This window comes from Erinaceus europaeus, chromosome 1 (genome assembly GCF_950295315.1).
Source record: "Erinaceus europaeus chromosome 1, mEriEur2.1, whole genome shotgun sequence".
In the NCBI taxonomy this organism is placed as follows: Eukaryota; Metazoa; Chordata; class Mammalia; order Eulipotyphla; family Erinaceidae; genus Erinaceus; species Erinaceus europaeus.
In genome coordinates this window covers 49195795-49214844 of record NC_080162.1, presented here as the reverse complement: position 1 = coordinate 49214844, position 19050 = coordinate 49195795, and the positions used below count along the sequence as shown (strand labels likewise).

General features: G+C 48.5%; 1 protein-coding gene across 1 annotated transcript in view; it reads right to left on the bottom strand.

Moving 5' to 3' along the window:
* PREX1 (phosphatidylinositol-3,4,5-trisphosphate dependent Rac exchange factor 1) overlaps window positions 1-19050 on the bottom strand; it is a 229448-nt gene that overhangs the window by 23133 nt on the left and 187265 nt on the right. Inside the window, exons 15-23 of the mRNA XM_007526714.3 lie at window positions 18529-18601; window positions 13537-13679; window positions 11369-11461; window positions 10239-10387; window positions 8158-8243; window positions 3465-3601; window positions 2657-2777; window positions 870-1060; window positions 218-379 (exon numbers count right to left, since the gene is read on the bottom strand). Coding sequence (XP_007526776.1) covers window positions 218-379; window positions 870-1060; window positions 2657-2777; window positions 3465-3601; window positions 8158-8243; window positions 10239-10387; window positions 11369-11461; window positions 13537-13679; window positions 18529-18601 — 1155 coding nt within the window. The remainder of the gene's footprint in view (window positions 1-217; window positions 380-869; window positions 1061-2656; window positions 2778-3464; window positions 3602-8157; window positions 8244-10238; window positions 10388-11368; window positions 11462-13536; window positions 13680-18528; window positions 18602-19050) is intronic.

The window sequence follows — 19050 nt, the reverse complement described above, 5'->3', positions numbered from 1 at the left end:
GACAGCCAAGGGAAAACAAGCTCAAGAGAAGAATGGGCATTTTCTTGAGCTAGTGTGAAGTCTACTTGAGACAGATACAACCATGCCTGAAGTCTACCTCTGAACATTTCAGTAATGCAGACCACTAAGTCCTATTGTTCACTGAAGCTAGGCTGGATTGGGTTTTGACATTTCCAGTGAAACTATACAAGGCTGGGACTGCACAGGGCATTGGTACCTCCTGGTAGCATCTGATCCTCTGGCCAATACTCTCCAGCTTGGCATCACAAATGTTGCGAAACTCGTAGTGGGACATGGTCCGTATGTTGTTGTTCTGGGCCATGAGCCGCCCACAGTTTTGCACGAAGACACCGTCATCAGCAGCAAAGGTCTCAAGGATCTGCAGAAGCATGAACAGTTACTGAGCACCCACAATGTCCTGCGGGGGTGCTTAGTGTGTAATCAGCAGTGGCTCATCTCGCCCTGCAAGAGATCGATTCCCGGCCCATGTTGCAGACCAGTTAACTGAGACTAAGAGAAGAGCATGCCACTTTCCCCGCAACCTTCTTTACTGTATTATTTATTTATTGGATAGAAACAGAGAAATCTAGAGGGTAGGGAGCGACAGAAAAGGAGAGACACCTGCAGCACTGCTTCACCACTCACGAAGCTTTCACTGCAGGTGAGGACTTGAACCTTGGTCCCTGTGCACAGTAATATGTGTGTTCAATTGGAAGCACTACCACCCAGCTGCCTAATATGTCACTCTCTTAAGTCCCACGGTTACCAAGTATGGGGTAAGGATGGAACTTTAGAGCTATAGGCTAACTCTGAACAAACAAGAATCAGACAGCCCCACCCCCATGGACAAGGCAGGACCCAAATGAGACCTTGGCAGTGAGGCCAAAGCAGCCACGGGGCTCCACAATCTTCTCCAGCACATGGCACTTGACGCCTGCTGTGCTCATGTACTCGTACACCACGCCGTGCTCCAGGTGCACGTTGTCCACAGTCAGGCTGACCATGGGGCTGTCCTCATGCAGGCTCAGCTGGGGACCCAGGGACAGCAGGGGGAAGAAGACTGGAAATCAAAGGGAGATAGGCAACTCTGAGGACAGGGCAACACCTGCCAGCCCCTGAACCAAGCACAGCTCATACCAGAGGGTGGGGAGTCCACGAGGGCACTGCAGCTACTAGGGTCGGTCCACGTACTAGCAACACTTTCCTCCTGTCCATCCTCATCCCATCCTCAGTCTAAAGTAGCTCAGAGCAGGAGCCCCCCAATCTACACCCCTCCCCAAAGGCGCAGGCCTGGTCAACTAGCATATGATTTTTCCCTATTCATAGTCATTGGATCAGAAAGAGCATGTGGCCCCAGGCGAATGAATATTCCAGTCAGGCACTTTTGTTGGATCTACAAAGGAGACCTTCTTTTTCACACAGACTCTGAACTGCCTGTATCACAATACAGGGGGGGAAAAAAAACTTAGCTTGTAAAAAAGATGCCAAGACAGAAGAAAAAAAAATTCCCAGGCGAGAATGTATCAATCACTAGATCAAAGCAGACCTGAAACTTGCTAAACCCAACTCATGAGCCAACGTCCCAGCCAGTCTTCATTAACATGAGTCCAGAAAAGCTAAGTGAACCCTCCAAGGCCATACAGCTAGGTAGGGACATATCTAGAAAATAAACCCTCCAAGGCCACACAGCTAGGTAGGGACATATCTAGAAAATAAAGCAGATACTCTGTCAGCAAGAACTGCAACTCGTCCTCACTGCTCCACAGCTTCACAACACACCATCACTCCTCCCCATCCTCATGCTATGCTACTCCTGACAATTCCTTCCTTTTCTTCTTTCTTCTGGTGGCACTGAGGATTGAACCTGGGATCTTGGAGCCCCAGGCATGAGTCTTTTTACATAATTATTATGCTGTCTCCCTAGCCCACTCCTAACCATCTATCTCCCTTTATGCCAGCACCATGAGGGCAGGGCTACTAGTCTGCCTCTTCTACTCATGAATCCTCAGCTCTTAACTTACAATGAAGCCTGGCACAGAGCAAGGTTTTTTTTTTTAATCTCAATGAACAGAGGAGCTCAAATTGTCAACTTCTCTCAGCAGGGGACATTTACTCTCCAGACCCTGTGAGTAAACCAGGTTAGGAGGCAAAAGGGTATTACTACCCTGCAGATGAAATTGAGTTTACTAATCAGATGGCTTCAGGTCAAAATGATGGCCGTGAGCTCAGTGTAATTGTAAGGGTCCTTAAATAGAGAAGATGGGGGGGGCGGGTCAGAAGAGTCCAAACAAGAGAAGTGCACAGGACTGAGGCGACACTGCTAACCCAGTGTTAAAAAAGAAGAGAACACCAGTCAAGAAGAGTAGGTAGCTTCTCGGAGCTGAAACAGATTAGGCATGGATTCTCCCCAAGAGCCCCAGAAAGGAAGACAACCCTACTGAAACCTTTGCCTTCTGGCCTCCAGAGCTGTAAGGGAATGAAAATGTGATGCTTTACAGCCACCAGGTTTTTGAGACTCCACTGTAGCAGTTATCTGAAACCAGTACAGAGCTTAGTGGTGTTGAGATGGGCTGGCTGAGATGGGGGAGACGTGTAGACACAGAAGAGGCACCAGCTACCTCGAAACCTCAGTCATGGTACCCGCCTGCCCTGTTACCTGAGTCAGGCTGGTCTTCCTCCTGGGCCCTCTCGCCAGTGGGGTCCTCACCAGGGGGGTCTTGGCTGGCACGGGCCTCCTGGGCATCTTCATGGGTGTGGTAGACCCACTGGTACAGGCCCTGTGAAGGGAGGAGAGTTAGAGGAGTGGCAGCTAAGGTGGAAACTCTTCCTTAACTCCAAGACTCAAGTTTGGCCCCATCAGTGACGCCACTTTTGGAGAGTGCTCCATGATGTCACTCGGGAACCTTCCTGTCACAGTTCACACCTTCTAATAGTCTGTGGCACCCAGGGGAGGGGGACCCTCTGAAAATATGTCATATCCATGAAAGCAGAACCTTGTCTCTGCCAGTTCCCAGGGCCTAGAAATGCACCAGACCTAGCACATGCTCAATAAACACAGAATAAACCAAAATGGCACCACCCTCCATGGAACCCCACATGATTTGGGGAGTGAACTAGGTAGCTCAGAGCCTCAGACAGGAAGGTCATTTGCATAGCCATCAAGCTGTCTCACCAGCCCAAAATGACTATGGATTTTTCTTTCTTTCTTTTTTTTTTTTAAACCCTCCTTGCCCGTGTGATAAGAAAAGAGACCTTCTACCCATCTCAAGCTTGAAAGCAGAGCTCATGAAGTATCTGGATCTAGCTCTTCCAGATGAAACAGACGGAATGGGTGTGGGTCCCAAATCCAGCTCAATCCTACCAGCCCCACCCCACCCCATTCCACCCAAACAGCTGTAGTGTCCCCAGGCTTCTCCTCAGAGAAGGGAGGATGGTCCTCAGAAACTGGCTGCCGGGAGGCTCACCAGGGCCTCTTCTCGGTGGCTCCGGAATGCCTGGAAATGCTCCAGGACCTCTGGGGCACCGTCACCCATGACGCTGTTGCCATTGACCTTCAGGATACACTGGCCAGCACACAGGCCTGCAGCCGCGGCCTCAGAGCCTAGGGGAGACAGGAGTGTTTGAGCCGGACACCATGTGAAGAGGGCACGGGGCAGTGGCAGGCCAGGGCAACCAACCAGGTAAACAATGTCCCCTACTCCACCCAGCACCCCAACCCCAACCTTCCACCCTGGTGTCCTCCTCTAACTGTCCTCTAGATAAGACAAGGACTCATGTTCCCATTTGACAGAAAGAACTGAGGCTCAAAGACAGGAGAAATGAGCCCAAAGCCACACAGCAATGAAAGCCAGACATGAATCCAGGCATGTGTCTGTCTCCCTCTCGAGCATCACGTTCGTTAAAAGTCGTGAAACAACCTGTGGCCCCTGCACCAGCACTGGCCACATTCTGCGGACTGGGGAACAAAGGTTCACGGCGATTCCCTCAAGGTCACACAGCCAGGAGATGCCAGAACTAGAATCCAGGTCTACCAGGCCCCAGTGCAGGTTTTCCTAGCTAAACCGCAACTCCCTAATCATTAATTCTGAATCCCTGGGTTTTGTATGATGATTATAAAGAACCAGAAATGTAAACAAGTGCTCAGCTTTGTCCGTGCATGGGAAAATACAGTTAGTGTTTTTATCTATTTATGAGAGAGGAAAGGAGAGGGGAGGGGAGCAATGGGAAGGAGAGGGGAGGGGAGGGGAGGGGAGAGGGGAGGGGAGGGGAGGGGGAAGGGGAGGGGAGGGGAGGGGAGAGGGGGAGAGGGGAGGGGAGCAATGGGAAGGAGAGGGGAGGGGAGGGGAGAAGGGAGGGGAGGGGAGGGGAGAGGGAAGGGGAGGGGAGGGGAGAGGTAAGGGGAGGGGAGGGGAGGGGAGGGGGAAGGGGAGGGGAGGGGAGGAAAGGAGAGGGGAGCAATGGGAAGGAGAGGGGAGGGGAGGGGAGGGGAGAGGGGGAGAGGGGAGGGGAGCAATGGGAAGGAGAGGGGAGGGGAGGGGAGGGGAGAGGGGAGGGGGAGGAGAGGGGAGGGGATGGGAGGGGGGAGAGGGGGTGAGGGGAGGGGAGGAAAGGAGAGGGGAGGCAATGGGAAGGAGAGGGGAGGGGAGTGGAGGGGAGAGGAGGGGAGGGGAGAGATAGATAGATAGAGATAGAGATAGAGATAGGGAACCGGAGCACCACTCTGCTGCGTGCAATGCCAGTGGCAGAACCTGAGCCCTCATGCTTAAGAGCTCCACTGCTCCACTACCAGGTTGTACATTTTCTTTTTTTTTTACTTATTTATTTTCACCAAAGCCTCAACACTCCAAGTCAACTTTTTTTCTTTTTTAATCAGAGCATTGCTCAGCTCTGGTTTATGGTGGTGCAGGGAGTTGAACCTGGGACTTTAGAACCTCAAGCTTGAGAGTCTCTTTGCATAACCGTTATGCTACTGACCCCCATCCGTCCACCTTTTCTCAAACAGAGACAGAGTGAGAGAGAGAAGACACCCTAGCACCAAAGCTTCCTCCACTGTAATGGGGCCTGGCTCACATCTGAGTTACACAGATGGCAAAGCAGGCACACTACGCGGGTGAGCTATTTTGTCACCACCAACACCCTCCACGCACACACTTTAATAAATAATTTATACATTTTATTTGAATGAAAGAAAAACAAGAGCACTGCTCAACTCTGCCTTATGGTGGTGCTGAGGATGGAACCTGGTGTCCCTGGGCCACAGGCATCAATATTCAGTAAAACAAAACAAAACAAAACAAACAACAGCAATATTGTACCATTCCCCCCAGTTATATGCATTTTATTAGTAATATTAGAAGTATAACTGGTGTGTGTTGGGGATCCAGCAGATAGTTCACCCAGCACAGCACACACAGTGCTGTAAGTAAAGGCCCAGGCTTAGGGCTGGGTCGCCTCATAGCAGCATCTGCAGGAGGAGGCTTCATAGCAGTGAAGCGGTGCTACAGTCTCTCTCCTCTCTCTGTCTCTTCCCCCTTCTCATTTCTCTCTAGCACTCACCATCTATCTAGGGGAAAGGAAAAAATGGCTGCCAGGAATGATGGGAGTCATACAGGTACCAAGCCCCAGTGACAACCCTGGTGGATGAATGGATTTATATGTCCTGACCAAAAGAGTGGACCATTAGTGTCAAGTTTTAAAAAGGGAGTCCTGCCTGTCCCATATTAGGGAGCTACTCTCTTCCCTGACCCAGTTTTCTGGTCCTTATCCAGCCATGACATCATCTCCCCAGACAATAACTTGGGTCCACCTGCATATCAGATTTCAGGCTGGGGGGGGGGGGGGATTAGTATAGCCACAGGCCCTTTGGAATATAACTAAAATATGCCTACCAGCTATCTATAAAATGGAGGATCCCCAACTCTTCATTTGCACTATTCCAGCCTTTAAGTTCATGATTGACCAACAATTTGTTTGGCTTTGTATGTTAACTCTCTTGTCAACCACCAGATTCCAGATGCTAGCAGGATGCCGACCAGACATCCCTGGACAGACAACCCATCAATGTGTCCTGGAGCTCCGCTTCCCCAGAGCCCCACCCTACTAGGGAAAGAGAGAGGCAGACTGGGAGTATGGATCGATGTGGCAACACCCATGTTCAGCAGGGAAGCAATTACAGAAGCCAGACTTTCCACCTTCTGCACCCCACAATGACCCTGGGTCCATACTCTCAGAGGGTCAAAGAATAAGAAAGCTATCAGGGGAAGGGATGGGATATGGAGTTCTGGTGGTGGGAATTGTGTGGAGTTGTACCCCTCTTATCCTATGGTTTAGTCAATGTTTCCTTTTTATTAATTAATTTAAAAAAAGGGAGTCAGGCGGTAGCGCAGCAGGTCAACCACATGTGGTGTAAACCGCAAGGACCGGCATAAGAATCCCGGTTCAAGCCCCTGGCTCCTTGCCTACAGTGGAGTCGCTTCACAGGTGGTGAAGCAGGTCTGCAGGTGTCTATCTTTCTCTCTCCCTCTGTCTTCCCCTCCTCTCTCCATTTCTCTCTTTCCTATCCAACAATGATGGCATCAATAACAACAATAATAACTACAGCAATAAAAAAAAAGGGAGTCCTGGGGGTCAGGCAGTAGCGCAGCGGGTTAAGCACACCTGGCGCAAAGTGCCATGGACTAGTGTACGGATCCCGGTTCAAGCCCCCGGTACCTCACCTGCAGGGGAATCACTTCACAAGCGGTGAAACAGGTATTCAGGTGCCTCTCTTTCTCTCCCCCTCTCTGTCTCCTCCTCCTCTCTCCATTTCTCTCTGTCCTGTCTAACAATGATGAAATCAATAACAACAACAACAACTACAACAACAATAAAAAACAACAAGGGCAACAAAAAGGGAAAAAAAAAAATATATATATATATATATATCCTTAGATGCAGAAAGGATCAGGAGCCCAGTATCTCAGACCTATTTGGCTTTGTCACTGAAACAAAATGACCCCAAAACAGAATCAGAGAAAAGGTAACACAAAAGCAGGAAGCTTGAACTGGTAGCCTATGTCTAGATCTGGCCACAAAAGTCCAGGAAAATTTCACACTTCTGGCTTCTCTTCAGAAAATAAAATAAAATCTGGCCATTGTCATAGAGGTAGTAGCACAGTGAATAAAGCACTGGACTCTGAGGCATGAGGTTCCAAGTTTGGTCCCCAACATTGCATGTACCAGAGGGAGGCTCTGGTTCCCTCTCTCCTCCTATTACTCTTCTCTTTAATTAATAAATAAGTAAATCATTTTTTTAAAGAAATCAAATCAAAGGGGTCCAGGCTGTGGCACACCCGGTTAAGTGCACATAATACTGTGTGCAAGGACACAGGTTCAAGCCCCCTCTCTCCATCTGCAGTAAGGACATTTCACAAGTGGGGAAAAAAAAAAAAAAGGTCTGCAGGTGTCTTTCTCCCTCTCATCTCTTTCCGCTCCCAATTTCTCTCTCTCCTGTCAAATAAAATTTTTTTTAATTAAATTTAAAAGGGGGAGGGGGAATGACCACCAGGAGCAGTAGATTCACAGTGCCTGCACCTGGAGGCAAAAAAGGAGGAGGAGGAGAAAGGAAGAAAAGAAGGAAGGAGGGAGGGAGGGAGGGAGGGAGGGAGGGAGGGAGGGAGGGAGGGAGGGAATCAAGCAAGAATGAACTGGAAGGAAGGGAGGGGGGGGGGAGGAAGGAAGGGACAGAGGGAAGGAGGAAATCAAGCAAGAATGAACCGGAAGGAAGGAAGGAAGGAAGGAAGGAAGGAAGGAAGGAAGGAAGGAAGGAAGGAAGGAAGGAAGGAAGAAATCAAGCAAAAGTGAACTGGTTCTTCCCAGCAGTAATGAACTGGAGCTGAAGAGCAACAGCCACCATTCCCTGAAGAATAAACATGTACTTTTCACCTTGCCACAGTCTGCACCATTGCATGCAGTCTTCCTCTTAGTTACCCATTGTAACTCCCTCACCTAGACCTTAGGGTATATGCGTTTGCAAGTCTTAACTTCAAGCAAAGTGATAATGAGATACGGAGACGCTTGCCTGGTGGTAAATTTGGGCAGCTCTGAGCTTAGACTACACAGACAGAAAGACAGACAGACCTCCTAGACCTCCCATCCGCCTATTAGGCCCCCACTCACCTCTGCCCACAGCATAGACGTACGGTGGGGCAGCTCCGCGAATCTGGAAGCACAGCGACTCTGGATGGTCAGAGATCTTGACAATCCTGCACCAGGCAGAAAGAGACATAAGGAAAACAGCATCACTCTCAGTAGCCCAGCAGGCCTTGCCTTCTAGGCTTCTGGGAAATCCAGCCCCAAATGGTAGCAGTGTCAGGTTTTCTGGGTTCCTAACACATAGAAAGGTCTCAGTTAACCAGAACCCCTGGCTGCCCTTGGAGGGTCCGTCCACACAAAAATCCAGGTCATCATCTATACCTTCTCCATCATCCGTTCAGTGGCCTCTTGGTGGATGTCAGTCAGTGCATGCTTTATTCCACAATCAGAGACGGGAGGGTTAGAGTGACTCAGAACAGCTAGGTGCTGCTTCTCAGAGATAGCCACAGCTAGACCCTAAAGAGTGCAGCTTGAGAGCTAACATCAAGGTGGGTCAGCAGGCGGGAGAGAACGAAGAGCACAGACCACTGCCCAGGATCGCACATTGGGTGTCGTTAGCTGGGAGCCATCTGTGAAGGCCTCCATTCCCGTCCAGTCCAGCAGGCTTCACCCCTCCTGCATGCCACCCACCAGTGGGTACTTTAAGTACTTCCAGAACAGTCAACAGGCACATTCCACCTGGGTGATCTCCATCGCTTCCATGTAGCAACCCAACTGTCAATCATCTCCCCTAAACTGGCTTGCCAGTTCACTAAAATAATCACATTTAAAGCTTCTCATCACCCCCGTCAGGAGACAACTGAGAGCATTTGCCTTAAATAGAAGAGAGAAGAGAAAACCAAATGCACAGTGTTGAAAAATAGAAAATGCTTCTCCCTTGCATACATCTGGTATCTAACCACTTTTCCTCACCCACATTGCTGCCACACAGGCCAGGCCAGGCCAGTAGCCTCCTTGCCAACCCCCAGTGCCCTCCAACCCCCGCAACAATCCATCTGCAGCAGAAGAGATTCTGCCAAACCTACATAGGGCATTGCTTCCCCTTTGCCTAGAACCTTCAGCAAATAGCTCCACAGTCCCTACAGGGAGGGGTCCAAGGTCCTACATAGCCTGGTCCCTTTAACACCCACCCCACCTTCATGCCCCATCAGTGCCTCAAACATGCCAGCCATGCTTACACTTCCAGGCATTTGCCCTAGCTGATCCCTTCTCCTTGAACCTTCTTCTATAGCTGTCTGTGACTCCTTCCTTTCATTTTCAAGTCTCTACCTCAGTTCTCAGCAGTGTCTCCCTGACCACCATCGCCCAGCTTTGTAGTATGCTCCATGCTGACTGCCACCTGTTCAACACCTCCCTCTCTCTCCCCCTCCCCCCCCATACCTTTAGCCTCTCCCTCTATTTATCTTCACCAAAGTTTCACCACTCCAAGTCAACTTTTTTTCTTTTTTAATCAGAGTATTGCTCAACTCTGGTGCTACAGGGAATCGAAGCTGGGACTTCAGAACCTCAAGCTTGAGAGTCTCTTTGCATAACTGTTATGCTACTGACCTCTATCCGTCGACCTTTTCGCAAATGAAGACAGAGTGAGAGAGGGAAGACACCCTAGCACCAAAGCTTCCTCCACTGTAATGGGGCCTGGCTCACATTTGAGTTACACAGATGGCAAAGCAGGCACACTACCCTCTCCCTCTCTCTCTTTCTCTCTCCCTCTTAAACCAGGGTGATGCTCATCTGTGGCTTATGGTGGCATGGGGGATTGAACCTGGGACTATGGTGCTTCAGGCAAGAGAAAATCTTTCCATAACCATTATGCTTTCTCCCCTGCCCTCCTTATCTCTCTTCTTTTACTGTTTATCCCCTAAGTAGACTGAGATCTGTGAAGGGTAGAACTGGACCCATCCAGACAGAATCAAATTCTGAAATGACACTCAGCATAGCTACACTCGATGAGCACCTGCTGAATGTGTGAGGACACTGTTCTTACGTCCTATGCCTCCCAACTGTGCCTCGTCCAAAGACAAGGAAGCGTAGCTATTCTAGTCCCCCCCGAAACTCTTCAACATGAGGCAACAGTGGGCCAGACACCTGGCCCTGGGGACACTCACTCTTTCGCTTTGGTGGCTACCAGGAGGCGTAGAGGCCGACGGGAGCAGAAAGATTGGTTGAGGACGGTCTCCACCTCTGAGAAAGGCCGAAGGAACACCAGGTCCTCATTGATAGAGTAGATCTTCCTCCCCACCTGCAGGCCAGCCATCTTGAAAGGGGCAGGGAGACAGGACACCAGGTTATTGACCTCCTGGCTCCTGACTAAGGAACCTCAGATGCATTCAGGCTGCAGAGACCAAGCCTGACTGCAGTATGCCCACCAGGACAATCCTACTCCCTCTGAGGGAGGCAGTAGTTAAGGGGCTCACGAGAGCTGTTCTGGACAATAAGTTCTGGAGGGGGTGGGAGCATCAACCAGGAAAGACGCTATTTTTTAGGGGAAACTCTCCATGACCTGCCCCCTGATTTCTATCAAATTGAGCAACTTCTGTGTAGCCACAAGGGCTCAGAAAATAAAAGTCTAGGAGATGATGACCCTGTACCATGACTCATAACCACACACTTCAGACTCTTGCACTGCTGAAAAAGTGAGTGTTCTGACTCCAGTTGCTATGCCTTACCCCTTCCTCCCTCTCTCCCTCCCCCTCCCTCCCTACCCTGCAGCCACTAAGAGGCCCCAGGGCTGAATCCTAGGTCTACTATAAATTCACTCTCTCTAATGCTGTAAATCAACATTTCTTCAATAGAATAATACTGGAACTGGGATAGAAGAGGACTTCCTCTTCCTCCTCCTCCAGAGGAGCAAAATGTCCTGGACAGAAATGTCTTTAAGCTCCATCACTGGGTTATTGCCCCCACCCCCAACCCCCCCCCCCCCCACCAGCCCTCCTACCCCTCATGGTCATAATTGATTCAAGGCCTTGCTGTTTCACTGCACTTCCCTAAAAGGCCAGAAGATGGAGACAGTAGCAGACACACACAAATATACACACTCCTCTCTCACCTCCCAACTCCCAAGCTGGAGGAATGATCCCGGTTTCTCCAGCAACTTGTCAAGACCTCATAGTTCACCCGTGTGAACAATGAGCAAAGAAGGCCAGTAACATCCCTTGATTGGTTGAGCCAGCTTCCCTCAAGGAAGCGGGGAGAGACCATATACCCTACCCACATAGAGCCCCCAAGCTCTCACCTCAGCCAGTGAGCCCCTCTGAACAGACTTCACCACCACAGCCTTGTTCTTCTCCTCGATGTCAAAACCATAGTCTTCCTCCTGGGGTAGGATCTGAAGGCCCAAGGCAGGAGAAATCAGGTGAGCCAGTGAGGTGGTCCCTGAGCCAACTCCACCCCAGCACCCAAAAGATGGTGGTCTTCCCACTCCCTGTGCCCCCGGCCTGCACAGCGTGTCAGTGCAGAGAGGGAGCCTCAGGGGAAGGGTAAGAGCCAGGTCAGTATTATGGAGGAAAGTACAAATAGCGGCGCACGGCAGACACACAAAACACCTCTGTCAAATAAATATGCACCACCTGGTTTGTGGCTCGTCCATGATCATTTCCCCTCTCTTCCTCAACTCAAGATAAGAATCTCCTTTCTCATGTACCACTGCCTCCCCCCCTGCTCGTATACCATAGGTGCTCAATAAAAATATGCGGGCTTATAGGATAAAATAGATTCAAAGGTGTCCAGTCACCAAAAATTTGGAGACAGGGATAACAATATAGCTCACCTATATAGTGCACCTGCTCTGTCTGGGCACAACCCAGGCTGTGCACAGCCCCCAACATGCTCTTTCCTTCTCCCTCTCCCTAGCTGAAAAGTTCAACCCAGAATGGTGAAGTCACAATACACACACACACACACACACACACACACTCACTCACTCACTGAAGACAGAAATTGAAAAAAAGCAACCTGTCTCCAAGGCAGGTTTAGGAGGGATGAATGAACAAGTGGAGGGCTTGGGGCACAGTGGTAGAAAAGATGAAATAAAGAAAATACACTTATTCATTCAACAGGTATTTCCTGAGCTATTGTCTATGAACCAGGTATCTACTGGGTACTGTGGGGACAACTGAACAAGACAGTGTCTGCACTCAAGAGAATTATCTAGTGTGGGGGACAAACTACAAAGAAACAAAGCAGGAGGTAGTGCAGTGGATAAGGCACTGGACTCTCAAGCATGAGGTCCTAAGTTCAATCCCCAGCAGCACATGTACCAGAGTGATGTCTGGTTCTTTCACTCTCTTCTCCTATCTTTATCATGAATAAATAAAATATATTTTTAAAAAGATTTTTAAAAAAAGGCAACAAAGCAATACAGAATGTGATGCAGGAACTACTTGCAGTTGACATAAAACACTCACAAGAACAGAAATTGCAAGAGGGCAAAGAAGTTCATATCTAAGCTGAGTCTGAGTGAAGCTAGGAGCAGAATTTTACAAAAAGAGTTGAGAAAGTACAACAGGCAGAGGGCACAAAATGTGCAGATGCCCAGAGTCAGCCCTCAGTGCTGAAAATAAAAAAATTAAAATAAATAAAATAAAAAGCAATGTGTGCAGTAGCACAAAGGGTAAAGCGTGTTTACAAGACAAGGTGCTGAGTTCGATTCCTGACATCACATGATGCTATGCCCCCCCCATTAAATAAAATCAATCTTAAAAAAAAAAAAAAAAAAACCTAAATGGCTGAGGTGAAATGAGAAACAGGAAAACATAGGAGTTCAAGATGAGCAGCCAGGAGTTATGAAGACTTTGGTAAGAGAGTGAATTTTTATATTTATTAATTTATTTTTTTACCAAAGCACTGCTTAGTCCTGGTTTATGGTGATGCTGGGGATTGAACCATGGACCTATGGTGGTGCCTCGGGCATCAAAATCTTCTTGCATAAGATCACTATACCATCTTGCCAGCCCCAGAGATGAATTTTATCCTAAATGTGATGGGGTGCATCTGAAGGCTTTGCATCAGGAGAACTAAGGATTGGAAGGAGGACAGAAGCCTCCACAGGACTGCAGGAGAGAAGTGAGTGCAGCTGCCTTCATATTACTCAGGCTTCAGCTCTGCCTCTGACCATGGCAAGAGTCCCAGCCCTCCAAGCCTCTCTCAGCTTCCCAGTGTGTTCCACACAGTATAAGAGAAGCTGTGGCTCATTGAGAGGCAGAGAAACAAGATGAGCTGAGCTAGGCTGGTAAAATATCTGAACATACTGCTAAATGCTCCGACTAAACTAAAAGGAAATTTGTGGCAACTGAAATGCCCAGGGTGCCAGCCCAGCAGTCTACCCATAATCTGAAGGCCTCCAACTCCGAGGCCTGAAGAAGGGTCTGGGAAGAAAGACACAGCAGTCAGCTCTGCTCCTACCAACAGGCACTTGGCTAGGATGTTCTCCACCAGCTTAAAGTCGTTGCGAAGTTGTTTATTCTTGCTGCTGGTTCCCTCCATCTCCTCATCTGCGTAGAAGCGAAAATACTGGGACTCATCTTTGAATTCGCTCTTCTCCAGCACTGTAAACACAGACACACAGGCACATGGTCAAGCCCACGTGGGAAGAGTTCCATACCATTTGCCAACTGACAGCCATGGGTCAGAACTAGGCCCCTGGCCAAGTTTGGTTTGGCCAACATACTATTTCATTAAATGGATTCCTGCGCCAACACTAACATACTATGTTGCACACTCTTGAAAATATCAGAATTTGTCTCACATGCTATAAAGGTATGTTATAGAAACAGAAACAGTATGGGATTATAGCATAAACAGATGAAGAACAGTGAAAGAGAATGAGAATCACATAGGAGGATCATTGTGTGTTTATGGAACTCAGTATAAGATGGATGAACAACGACCAGGCGGAGTTCTCCACAAATGGTGCAAGAAAAAAGTAGCTCAGTAGAAAAACAAAGAGGGAGCCAGGTGGTGGCCACCTGGTTGGGCGCACATGTTACAATGCCAAGGACCCAGGTTCGAGTCCCCGGCCCCCATTGGCAGAAGGAAAGCTTCATGAGTGGTGAAGCAGGGATGCAGATGTCTCTCTGTCTCTCTCCTCTATCTCCTCCTTCCCTCTTGATTTCTGGCTGCCTCTATCCAATAAAATAAAGATAATAAAAAAATTTTAAAAAAAGAAAAGAAAACTGGATCCCTACCCCACACCACATACAACAATGAATTGATGGGTCTGAGCTAAAGACAAACAGTAATAAAGTTAAAGCTCATCAAACAAAATGTAGGGAAATATCTTTGTCCTAGAATAAAGGTGTTCATTAAAAAAGCAATAAATAAACTTGAAGACATAATCAGTATGAGATTGGGTCATCTGATCCCAATGGGTTAGAATGTAAGTAAGCACCTACTCTGCAGGCTCAGGCTTAGAACCTTTTACTCCTTAGACAATGAAGGATTTAATGGATTTTATTTTTTATGTATGTATGTATGTATGTATGTATGTATGTATGTATGTATGTATGTGTGTGTGTGTGTGTGTATACCTGCAGGGTTATTACTGGGGCTTCGTGCCAATGAATTTACAACTTCTGGCTGCCATTTTTCCCCTCCTTTTTTATGTGATAGGACAGAGAAAAACTGTTAGAACAGGGAAATAGAGAGGAAGAGAGAAAATACTGTCAGCACTGCTTCATCATTCATGAACTACACCCCACCAGCACCACCACCAAGTGGAGACCAGGAGCTATACATGCATTTTTTTTTTTTATTTAAGAAAGGATAAATTAACAAAACCATAGGGTAGGAGGGATACAACTCCACACAATTCCCACCACCCAATCTCCATATCCCACCCCCTCCCCTGATAGCTTTCCCATTCTCTAGCCCTCTGGGAGCATGGACCCAGGGTCTTTGTGGGTTGCAGAAGGTGGAAGGTCTGGCTTCTGTAATTGCTTCCCCGCTGAACATGGACGTTGACTGGTCGGTCCATACTCCCAGTCTGCCTCTCTCTTTCCCTAGTAGGGTGGGTTTTTTAAAGATGAGGGAAGTAATGCCCAGAGAAGCTAAACCAACTGTTCTAGGTCACAGAGTTCTCATCCCAGACTAGACTGTTCTGTTGGGGACAAATAAATGCAGGTGTGGTTTGGTTTTCGTAAAAAGCATTTGTTTGCAGTTAGTGGGAACCTGAAAAGAGGAAACCCAGGGGCCTTAACTTGAAAACATCCCTGTCACCTCTGCAAACAGAAGTTTCTTTTTACTGATCTAGTCACTAAAGAGAAGCAGCAGGAGACCCTTTCTTCCTCACCTAGCTCTTTGTGAGCCTCTCCTTCAGCCCATCCCTATTACCTACTTCTTTGAAGAGAACAGACATATAAACTGCTGCTTTTACAAGAGCTGGGGAGTCCAGCCCTGAAAGAGCCAGCTGGCTACAGGTCCACTGTTAACATCAAGCTGAGAGACTCAGGATGTAGCAGGGTGGAGCTCCTTACTGGTCTCTACTGATATTTGGGGAAACAGTGGAATCCCTTGAGTTCCCAAGCCCAGTCAGGTGAGGTCTGGCCATCCCCATGTTCCAGCCAAGGCCGCAGGCCAAGCTCTGGGATTAGACAGCAGATCCCTGCCCAGTGCCTTCCTAATTCCATGTCCCTTCTTGTCCCAGATTTGAGCTTGTCCCCTAGTCTATGGGGATGGTAACAGCACCAACTTCCCAGAAGGCCTCAGAGGACTCAATTGTGAGCCTCCTTCTCTGTGCCCAGAGCTAGAAGGCTGGACCCCCAAGGTGTCATTAGGTTAGAAGCCAGCCTACGGGCCCTCCCTCACTCTGCACTCTACCCTGCACTTTGCTGCAGCCACAACCTCAGGATTGGGCCCTTTTCTGTTTTAGCCTATTTCTGAGTTCATGACAGGGGGCAGAGGAGCCTGACCACACCCTGCAATTTCTGTCTCTGAAGGGCCCTGAGGGTGTCGATATTGCCTTCGAGTCAGCTCCTGTAGCAGCCAGCAGCCTTCCCAGAATAGCAGCTGGGGTGGACCCCTAATTACTTTCCCACAAATGAGCAGTTCTGCCCAGCTGATTGGTGGGGAAGACTGGGGCTGTTGGAGATTCCACGGGAAACAGAACTGCTTTTGGGAATGAAGGTCTGTAGAGAGACAGGGCAGATGGAGCAGATGGATGGGCTACTGTGGCTGGGCCCACCCTGCCCATCTCAGCAGGGGAAACAAGTCCTAACCCTACAATAAAGCGGGCACACTGAGCTCAGCAGAGGGGACAGTAAAGCCTCTGGCAGAAAGATGGGGAAACTGAGGCCCAGAGAGAGCCATGAGCTTTGACAATCCACTGAGTGAGGCCTAGAATGAAGACTGGAGAATGTGGGGTGGAGAGGGTGGCACTGTTCAGTTGTGTGGCACAGAACTCATCCTGCCCAAGATACAGAAACCCCAGCAGCTAGATCAGAAGCAGCAAACTAAAGCTTGTCTTCTAACCAAGTTGCACAGGCACAGGCACTTGTTCACATACTGTCTAGTTGCTTTTGTGCCCCAACAGCAAAGCCTAAATTATTTACTGTCTGGCCCTCTGCCTAGAGTTTGCCATTTTTTTGTAGACAGAAGTGAAGAAGAGGAATGGTCAAAAGAAATTCTAGAGTCTTGATGCTCTGCTACCATCTCCTGAGTCCTCCTCTGGGAATACAACAGCCTCTACTTCACAGGCCTCGCAGACGTGCTCGGCACATCTGTGCCAAGGGACCCTGAGCCAGCCTCTGCCAGACCTATGTCATCCTCTGATGAAACCTTCCCAGCACTACCCCCTTGCTGCCAAAATCATCCTCACACACTCATGCTCATAATTATTGTGGGAGACACGTTTCTTTCATTTTTTGTTGGATGCACATAAACAGTAGGCCATGAGCTACTGAGGGTTAGGCTTGTTACAGTTCTTATTCACTGTGCTTGCCCCAGAACCTAGCACACAGAAGGCACCCATTGGCCTGCAGCAGAATAAAAAATAAAAAAAGATTTGAGCTTGAAGAGCCAGTCTAAGAGAAAGAAGAGCTTCATGAGGCCCCTCCGAAGCCAGGAGCCAAGGGACGAAAAAGGAATTGTTTAGGCAGGAAGGTTAGGGAGGCCTCACACAGACAGTGTGAACTGACCAGAAACATTAAGGGGCAGCTGAAGAGTCACCTCAGGTCAGCAAAGCAGCTTCCAGAACAAAGGTCTGAAGACTGTTCTAGAAACAAGAGAAAGGCTCCTCAATGGGGGTGGGAAGTCTACCTGTGTTTCTGAAGGAAAGGAGACTAGAGACTCTAGCAAACCAGTGAGGGGGAAGGTCAAAAGTGAAGTCTGTGAAACCAGACTGCTCATGTTCAAGTCCTGGCTCCACCTGACCTTAAGCAATTTTCCTACCTGTACAGGATTCCACCTCCTCACTCATAAATGGGGAGGAGATTGTCATAAGCACAATGCAGGTTTGATCCCAGTCCCTACCACACTGAAGGATGCTTCGGTGCTATGGGATCTTTCTGTCTTTCTATCTGAAAAAAGTAAGCCTGGAGCAGTGAAGTAACATCATGACCAAAAATAACAACAACAACAACAACAACAAAAAAAAAAAGGTGAGGTGGGGGTATTAATATTAACATCAAAGAAGGAATAATTAAAATATGGATCATACACAGAAAGAAGCATATAGAGAATTCTTGTTTTGATTTAAAATGGTGTACCTGGAATTTTTTTTTCCAGACAGAGCACTGTTTAGCTCTGGTTTATGGAAGTGCCTTTTGCATAACCACTTATTCTCTCTCCCTGGAACTATTCTTTCAGTTAAGATTTTCTTGTTTATTTTCATGATAGAGACCAGAGCCCCACTCAGTCCTGGCTTATAGTGGTGCCAAGGGCCTAACCTGTGAGACCTTGGGTATTCAAATCCTGTGCTCTTACGCCTTGAGCTATCTCCACAGGCCTGAATCACTTTATCCAACCTAATCCCCAGTTTCCTACCTCAGAATCATCTCAGAATCTCCCCCCTCTCCCTCACTCTCTGTTTTCTCTCCAGGAGAAGAGTGACTTATCTGATGGGTGAGGTCTGGATACCTGCAGTGACCTCTCAACCAGCCCAGAATAAGGAAGAGAACACGGTGGGCTCATGAGCCAGCACACACCCCTCCCAAACCTCAGTGGTCTACAAGGACACAGATAGTGCATCAACTCTGACCTCACCCACCAGCGATATGTATGTGTGAGGGGAGGGGGGGGGTGGCAGCCTCCAACCCACTGCCTATTCTCTCTGAGTCTCCATTTCTGCTCCCTATGATATGCACTAGGACCCTGCCCCCCTGACAGATACTCTGTCTCAAGATAGACACCCTAAGAAGTAAGGTCCCAGGGGGGCTAGGCAAAAGGAAAAGAGATTATTACCATGGTGCATGATGCCATTGTTACACAGGCCCACGCCGAGCGCCACCGCTTCCTCTCGTGTCTGGCAGTCACCCTGGAATGGCACAAGGAGAAGCGTTAGGAGGACAGTACCCAGGGGTCTGATTAAGGCTGCTAAGAAGCTCACCACCACCACCCCTTAAATGGAAGCCTAAACTGGGCAAGGATTTGTATCTGTTCTGTTCACAGTGGTATCCTCAAAACATGATTATGACTAGTATCTATAAATTCCAACCAAGAAAATTATTTTACTGTATTTGTGATAAATATATGGTGTCTTGTTCCATAAACACAACAGATAAGCAGAGATGCCACTGTCTGTCCTGGTGCCCAAGCCCCCAATGCTGTGGATGGCAGTGCCTCTCTCTATCTAGACATATATTAATGCCAACATCCCCTACAGCTAGAAGTTTCTGGTCCTTTTTGCAGCCATGACATCATCTTCCCAGACAATAACTTGGATCCACCTGCATATCAGGTGTCAGGCTCAGAAAAAAAAAAAAA